Raw genomic sequence first — 16,633 nt, 5'->3', positions numbered from 1 at the left:
CCGCAGTAGCTTTTAGCTTTTTGTTTTTATCTAATGTTTTGAGGTGTTATTTGAGGGATAAAAGTTAGCCAGGATTCAACAGTGGGAATCACGGTCAGTTTTCCTTTCTTAACTCGTTGCCAGATCAATCAGGATAATCTCACTTAATTCGTATCCCTTTGAACCCTGAACACAAAAGGCAGTGAGTGGTCACTCTCCACTGGAACTGCACAGGCAGCATTGAGCAGATTCACACATCTGGCAGTGGGAGAAGAGGGGGCATGTGATAGTAAGGCTATGACCCACCAGGCTCTGGGATGCATTTTCTTTCAGACCAAGTTAATTTTAGAATCACTCAGATCAATATTGCTACAGTGACTACACTTCAAAAAATCATCTTATTGACTGTGAAACACATTAGGACATCCTGATATCATGAAAGTCAACGTATGTTGACCAAAGGGCTCTTATTTACGTCTTGCCCAGTATTTTCCCCTGATCTCAAAAGTTTTTGTTATGGTGACTGGGTGAGCCTGAGTGTAAACCTCGACAGAGAGTAATGGCAGAGGCCATCACAGTTAAGGCTGATTCTGCCCTCGCTCAGTGCAGTATGCAGTGGAAGATGCTGGGTAGCAGTCGGGATCCCTGACCGATTTTTGCCCTCCCTCACTGAGGTCAAGTGTAGCATCTTTTCTCATGCAATCAGCTAACTCAGCACTGCACTGGAGACCTTGTTCTAACACTGGGTGCTGCCTTAGCAGTGAAATCATCGGGGGAACTTAGTGTGATTTTTCTTCTTTGGAGCTGAACATTGCATAAATGCAAGTTATAAAGCTATGTCTTGTCCTTAGAGCCAGGCATTTCACTGGAGCATAATCAGGCAAACAAATGGGCACAAAGCCAAAGAATGAGAGATTAGGTCAGGTGACCAAAAGCTTGGTTAAAGGGTTATGTTTTAAGGCGTGTATTAAAGGAGGAGAGAGAGGTGGAGGGGTTAAGAGAGGGAATTCCAAAGTTTAGGGCGCAGATAATTGAAGGCACGGCTGCCAGTAGTGGAGCGAAGGAAGTTGGGAATGGGCTCGAGGCCTCAATAACCACCCTTCGTTACAGCAAGGCCTAGTGCTGGTCAATCCATTTAAAGTAAATCTGATCTCTGACAGCGGTTACTTCCCAGTGGAAGTAGTTAAAACAAGAACAGAGTTAAAATCTTGCACAAGTTGATATTAAGGTTTATATCTGCATTTTGATAAGTTCCCAGTCCCAGTGAGAGAAAAGTCCGTGTTGAAATGAGCTGGAGTAGTTAGTGCGGGAGAGCCTTCTGCTGGATTGTCTGGTACCACACTGCAGTGGGGAGATTTTGACAGCCCATGTACTCCCGCTTCACTTCTTCTGGAGTCAGGGGTGGGTTGTTATAGCAGGGTCCTCCATAGATGGTGCTGTTCAGGAGCCCAGAAGTGGACTCAACTACTCCAAGAGTCGAGGGGGCAGTCCACGTAACATGCTGGGAAAAACACAAGTCAAAAAGTGTCAACACGTTTCCGAACTGAAGTTAAAGTCAAATAACTCAACAACAGCTGACGCTGATACAACCGATGTCCCATTCCCCAGCAAAAACATTCCAGCCAATGAACATTTTATTCCCTTGGCTGACTTTTCCCTCAGTTTGTTTCTACATTCACTAGACAGCAAACAGATCCAAAGATCCATAACGGCCCTTGACACCAGTCCCCAGCTCCCTTGTCAGTAAGGCACATATTATACCCTGTGTAGTGAAAGACCAATCTTCTTGTCTAACTAGAAAGTGTGAGGAACCGAAAGAGATAAGCAGGAGGAGAGGTGCTTGTGCTTACAACATGGTGAGAGGGAAAGAGGGGATACTCCCCAGTAGGGTGAGCGAGAAAGTGGGGCTGCTCCTCAGTATGGGAGGAGATAATGAGCAGGCTGCTCTCCTGTGTGGGGAGAGGAGCTGTATCTTCAACACAGCGTGATAAGCAGTGCACCCATTCAAGGTAAGGACACTGTCCTATCAGGGAATAACATAGCAACACAAATGGAAGATAAATGTAACCCCTCTATTTAAGAAGAGAGGGAGAATGGAGAACTATAGACCTGTTAGTTTGACATGAATAGTAGAGAAAATTTTAGAATCTATTATAAAGGATGTAATAACTGGACACTTAGAAAGTAATGATAAAATTGGACAGAGTCAACATGAACTTATGAAACGGAAATCATGGAGTTTTTTGAAGATGTTACTTGTAGCATAGATAAAGGAGAACCAGTGGATGTGGTGTATTTGGATTTTCAGAATGCTTTCAATAAAGTCCCACACAGGAGGTTAGTAAACAGAGCACATGAGATTGGGAGTAATATACTGGTATGGATAGAGAATTGGTTAACAAACAGAAAGCAGAGAGTAGGAATAAATGGGTCATTCTCAGGATGGCAGGCTGTTACTAGTGGGGTACTGAAGGATCAGTGCTAGGATCACAGTTGTTCACAATCTATAAAAATGATTTGGGCGTGGGGACCAATTGTAATATTTGCAAATTTGCTGATGACACAAAACTAGATGGGAACGTCACTTGTGGGGAGCATGCAGGGAGGCTTCAAGCGGACTTGGACAGACTAAGTGAATGGGCTAGAACATGGCAGATGGAATATAATGTGAATAAGTGTGAAGTTATCCACTTTGGTAGAAAAAAGAGAAAGACAGAATATTTCTTAAATGGTGAAAGGTTGGGAAGTGTTAGTGAGTCATGAAAAGCTAGCATGCAGATGCAACAATCAATAAGGAAGGCAAATGGTATGTTGGCCTTCATTGCAAGGGGATTTGAATTAAAGATGTTTTGCTGCAATTGTATTGAGCCTTCGTGAGACTGCACCTGGAGTATTGTGTACAGTTTTGGTAGGTGTTATCCTTGTCTAAGGAAATTCACACTTGTCATTGAGGGAGTGCAACAGAGGTCCACTGGACTAATCCCTGGGATGGCGAGATTGTCTTATGAGGAGAAATCGAGGAAACTGGGCCTGCATTCTCCAGAGTTTCAAAGGAGAGGTGATCTCATTGAGACTTACAAAATTCTTACAGGACATGACAGAGTGGATGTAGTTGGGATATGTCCCCTGGCTGGTGAGTCTAGAACCAGGATACATAACCTCAGAATAAAGGGGCAGACGAATTAAGACTGAGATGAGGAGGAATTTCTTCACTCAGAGGGAGTGAAGCTTTGGAATTCCATACCCCAGAGGGCTGTGGAAGCTAAATCATTGTGTATGTTCAAGACAGAAATTGATAGATTTCTGCAGACTAATAACATTCAGGGATATGGAGATACTGCGAGAAATTGGCATTGATATAGCTGATCAGCCATGATCTAATTGAATGAATGTTGGAGCAGGCTCGATGGGCTGAATGGCCCACTCCTGTTCCTATGTTTCAGTAAATCCAATACATATGGGAAAAATAGTATTTAACATTCACACTACCAGTTTGTAAAACAATCTCTAACTCTTTGTTTTGTGACTTACTGGGAGAGTGTCAATGAAGCATTTGTAACTTTAGCACTGACTCCATGATAGACCCTGCCCTATTACAGAGGTCATTCTCTTGAGAGACAGCAATTAGCCAGGCAGTATGAGGCTGGGACGGTCAAGTGGGCAGCATTTTATGCCTGTTTTACATGCTATGTATGTTCTTACTTAAGTAACTTAAAACTGACCTTGAAGAGGTAATCGATGAGACACTGATCAGGTTGAAGCTCTGCCCAAAATTCAGTGAAGCAGGAGGCCCAGGTGAACTCTGACCCCCGGCTGTTGCTGATCAAGATGACATTTGGATGCTTCTTGGAAGAAAGCAGTTTCTTCACCAGAGTCCCAGGGTAACTTTGATCAACGAATATTAGCACCCTTCTCGCATTGCACCCTTCCAGATCCATCAGCAACTCCCCCACCGTGTACTTCTCCTTTTGATCAGCCTGATAATTTAATTCAGACATTGTGTCATACAATCATCCGAACCTGAAATCTCACACAGAACTGGGACTCCACTTGCCTGCTCATCATCTCAGCTACCCTGATGGCTCAACATTATAGATCAGATGGTACGACATTCAAAAGTTGGTTGGGTGCTTTACCTTTTCTTAATTCACTCTTGGGACGTGGGCATCACTGACAAATCCGAAATTTATAGCCTTGGGAAAACTTGATTGAACTGAGTGACTTGCTGAGCCACTTTGGGGGGCAAACTAAGAGTCGAACCATATTGGTGTGGGACTGAGGGAATAGGCCCCCAACTGGCTAAGAAGGGCAGGTTTACTTCTCTAAAGAACATTAGTGAACTAGTTGGGTTTTTAATGACAATCTGACGGCTTTCATGGCCACTTCTACTATCCTAGCTTTCTCTTTCTATGTTTTTTAACTGAATTCAAATTCACAAACTGCTGTGGCCGGAGATGCCTTATTTTGAGGTACTATTCAAAGAAGAGCACTGGTGGGCCAATATTTTTTCCTCAACCAATGTCTAGTCCTTATCAATTCGCTGTTTGTGGGATCTTGCAGTGTGCAAATTGGCTGCTGTGTTTACTACATTCCAACAATAACTACAAAAGTGCTCTATTGGCTGTAAGCACTTTGAGACATCCCGGGTGGTGTAAGGAGTTGTGAAATGGGGGTTCTTTCTTAGTCACAGTGGCAGGATCACCTCAGTAAGATGATTAATAAGTTGTGTCATCAACTCAAGGAGACCAAGGTACAGCATAAAGCACCTGAAAGTCCATGGTGATTAATTAAAACGTTCACTCCCGAGTAGAAATGAGTCTGCTCGATGCTTTGTAAAGTTAAGCCGACTCTGGCAGAAAAATCAATATCCTGTAAACGCACCTGCACAAACCACAGTGAATTACTGAGGGAGATTACTGAGAAATTAAATTCCAGGCATGCTATTTATCTTAAGGAATTTTTTAAAAAAATAGAGCTGATTGCCAGTCTGTAATGAATTAGCCAAAACTTTCTCCTGTTTCCTGGATTAGATGCCAGGAATTGAGATGAAATGAAAGTGTTGCTTCTCTAACCTCATTGGAACTCAATCCTTGTAGCCACTGCCTTTTGTGATCCACCTAATCCTGCCCCTGAAAAGGTGCATTTGATGGACCATTATTCAGCTTTCTCCACTCGTCACTCGGATCGACAAATAAACACTTAACAATTGCCTTTTCAGGCTCCCGAGTGCCTTTGGTGACCCTCACGCAAAATAGGCTCCCTTTTACACAAAAAAAAAATCTTTTCATTATCCAGACGTGAATACCTCGGGGTGCAGGCCAGGCGATGGATGCTGAGAAAAGGAATGATGTTACCCTCCCTATTTTCTCTTTCAGTCGGCAAAAATGAGACTGTGGGAAACGACCTGGGCTCTACCTGTACTGACTCAACAAAGGTTCAACCTGTACTGCTAATGCTCTTGAGTTTTTCATGTATTGATTCACCTTGAGTTCTCCCTGCACTGATTCAAATCTGAACTCTACCCGTACCAGACCCCAGTATGAGGGGCCCAAATAGTTGATTGCAGTAAAACCCAGCCAATGAAGTACTTTCTGAAGTGTAGTCACTGTTGTAAGATAGGAAATGTGGCAGCATACTTAAGCGCAGCAAAATCCTACAAAAGTTATGTGATAATGATCAGATAACCTGCTGAGATCAAAGGATAAATATTGGCCAGGATACGGGAAAACGCCCCTGCTGTTTTTTGAATAGTGGACGTGGGATCTTTGACGTCCACCAGAGAGGGCAGACGGAGTTTAACGTCTCAACTAGAAACTAAAAATATAATAATGAATAGTCAGCATGGATTTCAAAAGGGAAAATCTTGATTGGCCAGCCTTATTGAATTTTCTGAGGAGGTAACAGAGAAAGTAGACAGTGGTAATGTAGTAGATTTAATTCATCTGGATTTTCAAAAGGCCTTCTACAAGGTGCCCCCATAATAGACTAATGAATAAGATCAGGGAATGTGGAGTCAGGGGGCAGAGTGGATTGCTAGCTGGCTTCATGACAGAAAGCAGAGAGAGGGAATAAAGGGTAGTTATTCAGAATGGCAGATATGAAATAGGGAACTCAGAAGAAACTTCTTTATCCAGAGAGTAGTGGGAATGTGGAACTCGCTACAATGGGGAATGGTTGAAACGAATGGAATGCATTTAAGAGGAAGATAGATAAACACATGAGGGAGAAGGGAATAGAGGTTATGTTAATAGAGTGAGATGAGGTAATACGGGAGGAGGTTCAAGTTAAGATAAAAGCTAGCATGGATTGGTTGGGCTGAATGGCCTGTTTTTGTATTGTATCTAAGAACATAAGAAATAGGAGCAGGAGGAGGCCATTTGGTCCTTCGAGCCTGCTCCGCCAATGAAACTCCACTTTGCTGCCTGCTCCCATAACCATTCACCCCCTTGTAAGTCAATAACCTAACTCAGCCTTGAATATATTCAATGACCCAGCCTCCACTGCTCTCTGGGGAAGAGAATTCCACAGAGTAACAACCCTCTGAGAGAAGAAATTCCTCCTCATCTCCGTCTTTTAAATGGGAGACCCCTTATTTTGAAACTGTCCCCCCAAGTTTTAGATTCTTCCCAGAGGAGAAACATCCTCTCAGCATCCACCCTTTCACACCCCCCCTATGTAAAGATAAGGCACCTCTGATAGTGTAGTGCTCCGTCAGTACTGCACGGGGAGTTAGTCTTGTTTATGGACTGGGGTCCCTTTAGTGGAACTTGAATCTAGAAGGACATTACGAGGAAGTAAAACCTCAGTGTTTGTTTGAATACTTACAATTCCATTTTTATTAACGTCCCAGAGCAACATGGTCCCATCATTTCTTGTGGGGCTGTTAAGATACAGAACCAGAGAATCGGCGCAGTTGACAGCACGACAGATATAGGAGATGTAGCTGCGGATCATCACCTTCTCTGTGGCCGGGTAGATGTCTTCAGTCTCCTCATCCACTGCAAAGAATGAAAGCAATGAAACTGTCAGGAGCCTCAGCTCACTCTGAGTTAAACAATTAAAGTAACCCAACATTTATTTCCTAATCAACGTACCTAAACTAAATTATCTGGTCATCATCACATTGCTGTTTGTGGAGCTTGCTGTGCGCAAAACGGCTACCGCCTTTCCTACATTACAACAGTGATCACATCTCAGAAAGTAGCTCATTGGCTGTAAAGCATTTTGGGACATCCTGAGGTCATGAAAGGCGCCATAGAAAAGCACGTCATTCTTTCTGACTTATTTTCCCCAATTTCTCTCCCTCACTTTCACTTTCTCTCTTTCAAGTATTTATTCAATTACCCTTTTGCAAGTTACTATTGAATCTGCTTCCATGTATCAGTGTGGAGCCTAATGTGCCTGCATTGACCGTGAATGCGGTTATAATTGCTGATGGAGGGCTGCATTTACTGGGGAATGATTCCGTTTACTAATACAGAGCTTGGTGTGACTCGAATTACTGGGGACCTGGTTATTTTTGCTGCTGCAGACTGTAGTGTGTCTGTGTTTACCTGGGATCTGTCCATCTCCTGCAAAGAACGTTTTGATGTTCTCTGTCCGGAAGCCATTCCTCCGCAGCATTCGGTAAAAGTGTAACACATTGTACACGTGCCGCTGGTACGTGAGGTGCTCCTTCCACCCTCCTGAAAATCAATAAGAAACCAGGACTAAGGAGACAAATCTGTAGGCAACAACCAAATCCAGGTTGACTCCCCAGTACAGGACCAATGGAGTGCTGCACTGTCAGATCGCTGTCTTTCAGACACAATGTTAAGCTGATTCACCTTTCTCAGGCGCACGTTAAGGATCCCATAGCTATATTTGAAGAAGAGGTGGAAAACATTTATTCTTCAGCAAAGGGAAAATATTTTGGTCATTATCACATTGCTTCACTTCCGTTCCTCTTTCCCACTCACTCTTCTTGTTTGCCTTCCCTCTCTCTCTCTCTCTCCTCCCTTGTCCTTCCGCTATCTCCCCCGCCCTGTTACCCCCTCTCCCTCTCTATGTTGCCTCTCCTGCTTTCTTTCACCATCCCTTTATCCTCCTCAATCTCTCCCTTACTCTTCCCTCTCCCACTCCCTCCCTGTCCCATCTTCCAGCTTCTCTCTCACTCTCTCCTTCCCTCTGTCTCCTCTTTTTTCTCACTCTCTATCTCCCCACTCCATCCCCCCACCCCAGCCCCTCCTCTTCCCTCACACTCTCTCTCCCTGCCTCTCTTTCTCACACACACACACACACACACATCTCACCGGAGAGCAGCACTCCGTGGTCACACGTCTGGTACATGCGACAGGATTTCTGTGAAGACAATTGTTGCCGATGACACCGGCGTGTGTTTTTGTTTAACTCACAGTCGGCGGCGGCAGGATTGGGGCTGGTGATGCTGAGAGGCCGAGGACAGGCGGCAAAACCCTTCTGTTCTGGAACAAGAAAACACAGAGTCACTTCGAGGCAATTCCTTCAAACCAAAGTCTAGTCTGATGGTGGGGGGAAAGGGTCAGGTTCCTTAAAACAAACAATTGACCTGACATCAAAAGTTGTGACTGATATTCAATCCCAGGTCGTAACCTGAGAATCGAGGATCAAATTCTACTTCGGCTGAAATATTCTGGGGACAATTTTACCCTAAATCGCCCATTGGAAAACTGTTGGGATTGGATGCAATGCTGTTTTCACATCTCCCAAATTAAGTAAGGAAAAGGAGTATGCCATGTAGCCCCTCGACCTCAACTCCAGGTTCCTGTGCTGTCCCTGCATCCCTTGATTCCCTCGGTCTTCAAAAATATATCAATCTCAGTGTCAAATATGCTTGACTGAGCATCCACAGCTCTCCAGGGTGGAGAATTCCAAACATTCACAACCCTCTGAGTGAAGAAAGTTCTCCTCACCTCAGTCCTAAATGGCCAACCCCCTTATCCTGAGACCCTGACCTCTGGATAGAATAAAACAGAATCATAAAATGGTTACAGCACAGGGGGAGGCTATTTGGCCCATTGAGTTTGTACCGGCTCTCAGAAAGAACAGTTTAGCTGGTCTTACTCCTCTGCCCTTTCCCCAAAGCCCTACAGGTTCTTTTCCCCCTTAAGATGCTTATCTGGTTGCCTTTTGAAAGCTTTGATTGAATGTCCCTCCACCACCCTTTCAGGTTGTGCATTCCAGATCCTAACCACTCGCTGTGTCAAAAAGTTTTTCCTCACGCTGCCTTTTGTTCTTTTGCCAATCACCTTAAGTCTCTATCCTATAAACTCTCTAGTCAGGGGGAAACAGCCTATTCAGCATCTACCTTGTCAAACCCTCTAAGCATTTTATACATTTCAACGGAATCACCTCACATCCTTATAAGCTCCAGAGAACTTGGGTCTATTCTACTCAATCTCTAGCCTTAGGGCAGCCCTCCCACCTCAGCAACCAGCCTAGTCAACCTTTGTTGCACCCCTTCTCCATTAAGGTCAGTACCAGGTGGGTGTAAAACTGATATTCCACTCCATCCCTAGGGATTTATGCCTGGCAACTTGGGTTAAAATTACTCTCATTCTTTTTTGGCAAACTATGAAACATTCAATAGAATAGAGCAGGTGAATTTCAATAATTACTTCAAAGTTAGCCCAGGGACCAGGGTGAAAGGAAATGGGTCAAATTGGAACATTTTACAAACACCTGAACCAGGCTCTTTATTGCTGTAGAGGGAGCTTTACTCTGTATCCCCAAGCCGAACCTGTCCTGGGAGTGTTTGATGGGGACAGTGTAGAGGGAGCTTTATTCTGTAACCCCGTGCTGTACCTGTCCTGGGAGTGTTTGATGGGAACAGTGTAGAGGGAGCTTTATTCTGTAACCCCGTGCTGAACCTGTCCTGGGAGTGTTTGATGGGGACAGTGTAGAGGGAGCTTTATTCTGTATCTAACCCCGTGCTGTACCTGTCCTGGGAGTGTTTGATGGGGACAGTGTAGAGGGAGCTTTACTCTGTAACCCCGTGCTGTATCTGTCCTGGGAGTGTTTGATGGGGACAGTGTAGAGGGAGCTTTACTCTGTAACCCCGTGCTGTACCTGTCCTGGGAGTGTTTGATGGGGACAGTGTAGAGGGAGCTTTACTCTGTATCTAACCCCGTGCTGTACCTGTCCTGGGAGTGTTTGATGGGGACAGTGTAGAGGGAGCTTTACTCTGTATCTAACCCCGTGCTGTACCTGTCCTAGGAGTGTTTGATGGGGACAGTGTAGAGGGAGCTTTACTCTGTATCTAACCCCGTGCTGTACCTGTCCTGGGAGTGTTTGATGGGGACAGTGTAGAGGGAGCTTTACTCTGTATCTAACCCCGTGCTGTACCTGTCCTGGGAGTGTTTGATGGGGCCAGTGTAGAGGGAGCTATACTCTGTATCTAACCCCGTGCTGTACCTGTCCTGGGAGTGTTTGATGGGGACAGTGTAGAGGGAGCTTTACTCTGTATCTAACCCCGTGCTGTACCTGTCCTGGGAGTGTTTGATGGGGCCAGTGTAGAGGGAGCTATACTCTGTATCTAACCCCGTGCTGTACCTGTACTGGGAGTGTTTGATGGGGACAGTGTAGAGGGAGCTTTACTCTGTATCTAACCCCGTGCTGTACCTGTCCTGCGAGTGTTTGATGGGGCCAGTGTAGAGGGAGCTATACTCTGTATCTAACCCCGTGCTGTACCTGTACTGGGAGTATTTGATGGGGACAGTGTAGAGGGAGCTTTACTCTGTATCTAACCCCGTGCTGTACCTGTCCTGGGAGTGTTTGATGGGGACAGTGTAGAGGGAGCTTTACTCTGTATCTAACCCCGTGCTGTACCTGTCCTGGGAGTGTTTGATGGGGACGGTGTAGAGGGAGCTTTACTCTGTATCTAACCCGTGCTGTACCTGTCCTGGGAGTGTTTGATGGGGACGGTGCAGAGGGAGCTTTACTCTGTATCTAACCCGTGCTGTACCTGTCCTGGGAGTGTTTGATGGGGACAGTGTAGAGGGAGCTTTACTCTGTATCTAACCCCGTGCTGTACCTGTCCTGGAGATTGTGCACTAAAGATGAAGGAGGGAAGAGTTAAGGAAGACACCAACCTACACAGTGGAGTCTCTGCTCTTTGTGCACATCCTTCTGTCCTACCACCAGGGGTATGAAGTGTATCTCACACAGTCCCACAAGCCGCTCCTCTCTCCGGGACTGACTCCCGGCGTTGTGGACCTCTCTCTTCAGACTGCTCCTGGCCGCCTGGGCCTTTAGCCTGTTCTTTGCTCGATCTTTGGCGTTGTGTCGCTCGTTACGACTGGTCCTCCTCTTCAACAGGTTCTCACAGCGGCTCTTCAGGGCCAGGGTCATGCACTCGTAGTTACCTGGGGTGCAGATCATCTTCATAAATCATGTTACCACATTGTTCACCTTGCCTACAGCACCAGAAACTACTTCAGCTATGGTCGTTCCCTTCCCCATCCCATTGCAAATCTTACTTCATCATTGCATTTATTCACTTCCCTTTTAGAAGCTGCTCTGGATTCAATTCCTTCTTGCTGCTCGAACATCAACATTCTGAATAAGAAAATGATCTTCTGGTTCCTGCCTTTGATGGGTGATCTTTAATTTATCTGTTTTGGTTCATCCATTACCCCCTGTGCTCACTAATGTACGTTTGCTCCCAGTCCGTCATCCTTGTTTTCAAATCCCTTCACGGCCTCACCCCTCCCTATTCAGTAATGTCTGGCCCTAAACCCGCCGAGATATCTGCGCTCCTCCAATTCTGGCCTCATGTTCATCCCTGATTTTAATCCAACCACTAATGGTAGCCTTTAGGTGCCTGGGCCCTAAGCTCTGGAAATCCCTCCCTAAACTTCTCCACCTCTGTACCTTACTTTCCTTCCTTTAAGATGCTCCTTAAAACCAACTTTTTGACCAAGCTTTTGGTCACCAGTCCTAACATTTCCTTATGTAGCTCAGAGTCAAATTTTGTCTGATAATGCCCCTGCGAAGCACTTTTATGAACATTTTACTACATTAAATTCACGACACAAATATGAGTGTACAAACAAATCCTTACTTCTTTACTCTTGTGCTCTCTGCCCTTTAAATAGTCTGTCTACCTGTAAGTGATCATTTAGTTTGGTTCCTGTGGCCATATAATGCTCACATCGCCAAAAATAGATTATCTGACCCTTAAAAGCAACATTCACTGTCTGTGTGACCTTGCTATTTATAAATTAATTACCTGCTGTGTTTGGCTGCAAAGCAAACTATCTTACATTTCTGCCATTTCTTCCACATCCCAAATAGCTTCACAGCTTTAGGAGATGTGAAATGTGACAATCAGTTTCTGCATGCTAAGATTCAACAGAGACAACAAATGATAAAAGCATAGTTCTGTCGGACTCGAAACGTTAACTGTGCTCCTCTCCGCAGATGCTGCCAGACCTGCTGAGTTTTTCCAGGTGTTTTTATTTTTGTTTTGAAACAACAAATGACAAGTGGACCTGTTTTCTTAGTAATATTGGCTAAGGGGCAATTATTGACCCAGGAATAGGGGCCATGGGATCTTTAACATCCACCTGAAAGGGCAGTCAGGGTCACGGATTAACATCTCATATGACAGTGCAGCAGCACCTCTGACAGTGCAGCATTCCCTCACTACTGCACTGACATACATTCAACAGGTGCTTGGGAGGTCCTGCGGTTGTGATACGGCGCTATTAAAATGGTAATTACGTTTCTTGTGATTGGCCTCTGTATATTAAGGCTTATGGAGGGAGAAATTCAACTAGGATTCCCTCCTGATCACGCCCAGTGGGGCTGTTGGTGTGAATGTGGGCGAGGAGGAATATTCCACCAATTCCTGGTGGAATAGATAACACTCGATATCTAAGTTCAAACTTTTTTTTATTCATTCACAGGCTGTGGCTATCACATGCGAGGCCAGCATTTATTGCCCCTCCTTAATTGCCTTTAAGTGAGTGGTTTGTTGGGTTATTTCAGAAAGCAGTTGAGAGCCAACCACATTGCTGTGGTCTGGAGTCACATGGAGGGGCAGGCCAGAAAGGGTAAAAACAGCAGATTTCCTTTCCTAAAGTACATTAGTGAATCAGATAGTTTTTTGGTCACCATTACTGGTGCTGGCTTTTTATTTCAGGCTTATTGAGATTAAATTCCCCAGCTGGCTCTGATGGGAACATAGGAACAGGAGTAGGCCATTCAGCCCATCGAGCCTGCTCCACCTTTCAATTAGATCATGGCTGATCGTCTCGCTCAACACCACTTTCCGCACTATCTCCATATCCCTTGATGTCATTAGTCTCCAGAAATCTATCGATTCCTGTCTTGAACATACTCAATGACTGAGCCTCCACTGCCCTCTGGGGTAGAGAATTCCAAAGATTCACCACCCTCTGAGTGAAGAAATTCCTCCTCGTCTCAGTCTTAAATGGCCTGCCCCTTATCCTGAGACTGTGTCCCCTGGTTCTAGATTCACCAGCCAGGGGGAACATCCTATCTGCATTTTTACCCTGTCACGCCCTGTAAGAATTTTGCAAGTCTCAATGAGATCACCTCTCATTCTTCGAAACTCTAGAGAACACAGGCCCAGTTTCCTCAGTCTCTCCTCATGAAACAATCCTGCCATCCCAGGGATTAGTCAGGTGAACCTCTGTTGAATTCCCTCGATTGCAAGTATATCCTTCCTTAGATAAGGAGACCAAAACTCTACACAGTACTCCAGGTGCGGCCTTACCGAGGCTCTATACAACTGCAGCAAGACATCTTTACTCCTGTACTCAAATCCTCTTGCAATGAAGGCCAACATACCATTTGCTTATTGATTGTTGCACCTGCATGCTGGCTCTTGGTGGATTTGAACTTTTTAGGGGTTTGAACTCTTGTCTCCAGATCATGAAAATCCAGGCCTCTGGATTCCGAGTTCATTAACATAACTATTATGTTGCCACACTTTGAGGAGGGCTGGCCTATTAGAGAGCAGCTGGCTCCTGTGAGACACTCTGCCCTGGCGAGGGTCAATAACCCAGGAGGGAGTGAGGGGAAATGATGCCTGAGCGCTCAGCATCTGTTACACTTGCACGTAACTTGATCAAACATTAGATCATCTCAGAATACCATCACCTCCTCTCACTCAACGATCTCTGTTTGTCACTGAGATTCTATCAATATCAGGAGCGCAACTTAAAACCAAAATTGTAACAATAACCAGCAATATGTAACCATAACCAAAAATATAGAACTACAATATAACCAGCAATACATAGCTATAATAAACTCTATATAACATTGGCCAGATATAACTACCAACATATAACGCTAACCAAGAATACATTACCACCACCAGCAATAGCTAACAATATATAATTAAACCCAGCAATATATAACCATATCCAAAAAGAGTTAACTATAGCACAACCATAAACAGTGATGTAAAGTCACAACTGACACTATGTAAATGCAGAAATATCCGCAAACATGCAAATGTAAAAACAAGCACAAAACACCCAACACTACCAAGCCCAAAACTCCCAAAGCATTCCAGAAATCCAAAAGCATTTTAAAAAAAAACTCTGGACACTCTTGCAATCTCTGGGATTGCAAGAACCAAACTCCACACCCAATTCTGGGCGCTGAGTCTAGGTACAGTCCCAAACGGTCAGACATGGTCACACACAAGTAGGATGCAATCCCGCACAGTCACACACACCGAACTCAGTCCTTCACAGTTGGACACAGTCACACACACAGACGTAGTCCCACGCAGTCTGACATGGACCCGCACATTTCCATACAGTCAAGCCTAATCCCCGTACAGTCGGATGCAGTCACAGTCCCGCGCTGTCAAAAAAAAGTCCCACACAGTTAAGAAAAAGTTCCACAGGCCACCACGCATTTGAACACAGTCACAACTCTCATCCAACCTCTTCTACTCCTGTCTTTTCTGTTATGTTTATGGTTTACTTTCTCTGACCTCTGATTTTGGTCAAGAAATCAAGTTACACCAAACCGTAAACCCCTAGTATGATCACATTATCAAAATTCAATAACAGTTCTCATTCTCACTGTCATGGCCTGTGTTCTGATTATTTTGGCCTTCAGACCTCGTTTTGAGTCTGAATCTGTTAGAACTCTTTTCTCGCCACATAAAGTCTTGACTTTTTCATCCTACCTTCTCAATATTATTCTGCTCTTTCTTTCCATTTCCTTTTACTCTCTCTGTCCTCCCCTCTCCTTGTGGTTCCTACTCGCTAAACCCCCTCTGGTCATCCCAAATCAATCTCCAGCCGTGCGGTCAGTTAATCTCTAACCTCTGTCAGTCAACAGGAACAGAACTGATCCCACATCAGACAACAACAACTTGCATTTGTATAGCCTCTTTAACTGTAGTGTAAGCAATCGGAAGGTGTTTCACAGGAGTGTTACCAGATAAACGTTTACTACCGAGCTGCTAAAGGGGATACGAGAACAGGTGACCCAAAGCTGGCTGAAAGAGGTGGGTTTTTAATGAACGTCTTAAAGGAGGAGGGAGAGGTTTAGGGAGGGAATTCCAGAGCTTAGGGCCCAGGAGGCTGAAGGCACGGCGGCCAAGAGTGGAGCGAAGAAAATCAAGTGATGCAGCGATGACACAAGAGATGAATTCTCTGATCCTTACCTAAATACAGTCCCTCCCGGATGCCACATCGCCGCTCGTTCACATTGAAGTCGATGTAGAAGACGGTGACTGGGTGGCCAAAGCTGAGCTCTGGGCTGGGGTCGAGGGTGATGACCGCGTCGTGGGGAGATCCCAAGCTGAGGCCAGAGTCTGGTAGGATGGTCAACAGCTTCTCCCCTGCCCGGGGCTCTGCCACATAGACTGCCACAGCTGTCTGCGGGATCTCCGCCAGTCGCTTGCACTCAGAGTCTGACAGAAAGGAGACCCGCTGACACAGGCTGGATTTGAGGTAGCCCAGGCTGGCTGTGGACCAGCGATGCAGGCGGGCAGCTTTGAACTGCGACCCCTCGGCCCCCAACAGCTCGACGAGAACCGCCATGGACAGCAGCCATTCCCAGCGCCAGTTCATGACCGGGATCGCGAGGCAGCACCGGGTCCCCAAGGAGGGGAAGAGCAGAAACCCCACACTTTAAGAAATGGTCAGAGTCAATCTTTCAGGAATGCAGAGAGTCAGACACATGCACGCAGGGTTCCAGCTGTCTCTGTCAGTGAGCTGAAGGCAGATGCACGCACACACTCAGCAGCAGCCTCAGGAGGGATCAGGCTGCTGGACTGACTGGTCCAAACTGTGGGGAGCCACTGGAGCAGCTTGAAGTCAGTTCTATGAATGCCGGTTCCAACTCCACCCTCCACAGCCTGACACCAGCACTGGGCGGGACTTGGCAGCCTCTTCCCTCTCAACTCAGCATCTCCCCACAGCACAAGGCAGCAGCCAGAGTCTCCCTCACAGAGACTGAGTCCCTCACACACACACACACACACACACAGTCCTTCACACACACAGACACACAGGGTCCTTCATACACACTCTCAGTCTCTCACACTCAGACACAGACAGTCCTTCATGCACACACAAACAGGCTTCCTTAACCCCCCCTCCACACACACACACACGCACACACACACACACGCACACAC

General features: G+C 45.6%; 1 protein-coding gene across 1 annotated transcript; it reads right to left on the bottom strand.

Annotated features, from left to right (window-relative positions):
- Positions 1 to 40: 40 nt before the first annotated feature.
- On the bottom strand, positions 41 to 16,185 carry LOC144686893 (uncharacterized). The gene is made up of 7 exons (XM_078552718.1): positions 15,656 to 16,185; positions 11,088 to 11,360; positions 8,271 to 8,441; positions 7,533 to 7,664; positions 6,805 to 6,977; positions 3,702 to 3,956; positions 41 to 1,480 (listed from the first exon to the last, which is right to left on the bottom strand). Exons 1-7 carry the CDS (start codon positions 16,062 to 16,064, stop codon positions 1,280 to 1,282), a joined length of 1,614 nt encoding a protein of 537 aa, XP_078408844.1. The 5' UTR covers positions 16,065 to 16,185; the 3' UTR covers positions 41 to 1,279.
- Positions 16,186 to 16,633: the final 448 nt, after the last annotated feature.

The sequence above is a fragment of the Cetorhinus maximus genome, chromosome 11 (genome assembly GCF_964194155.1).
Source record: "Cetorhinus maximus chromosome 11, sCetMax3.hap1.1, whole genome shotgun sequence".
NCBI classification, from domain to species: domain Eukaryota; kingdom Metazoa; phylum Chordata; class Chondrichthyes; order Lamniformes; family Cetorhinidae; genus Cetorhinus; species Cetorhinus maximus.
The sequence above is the reverse complement of the archived record's forward strand: the minus strand, read 5'-3'. Positions and strand labels throughout refer to the sequence as shown.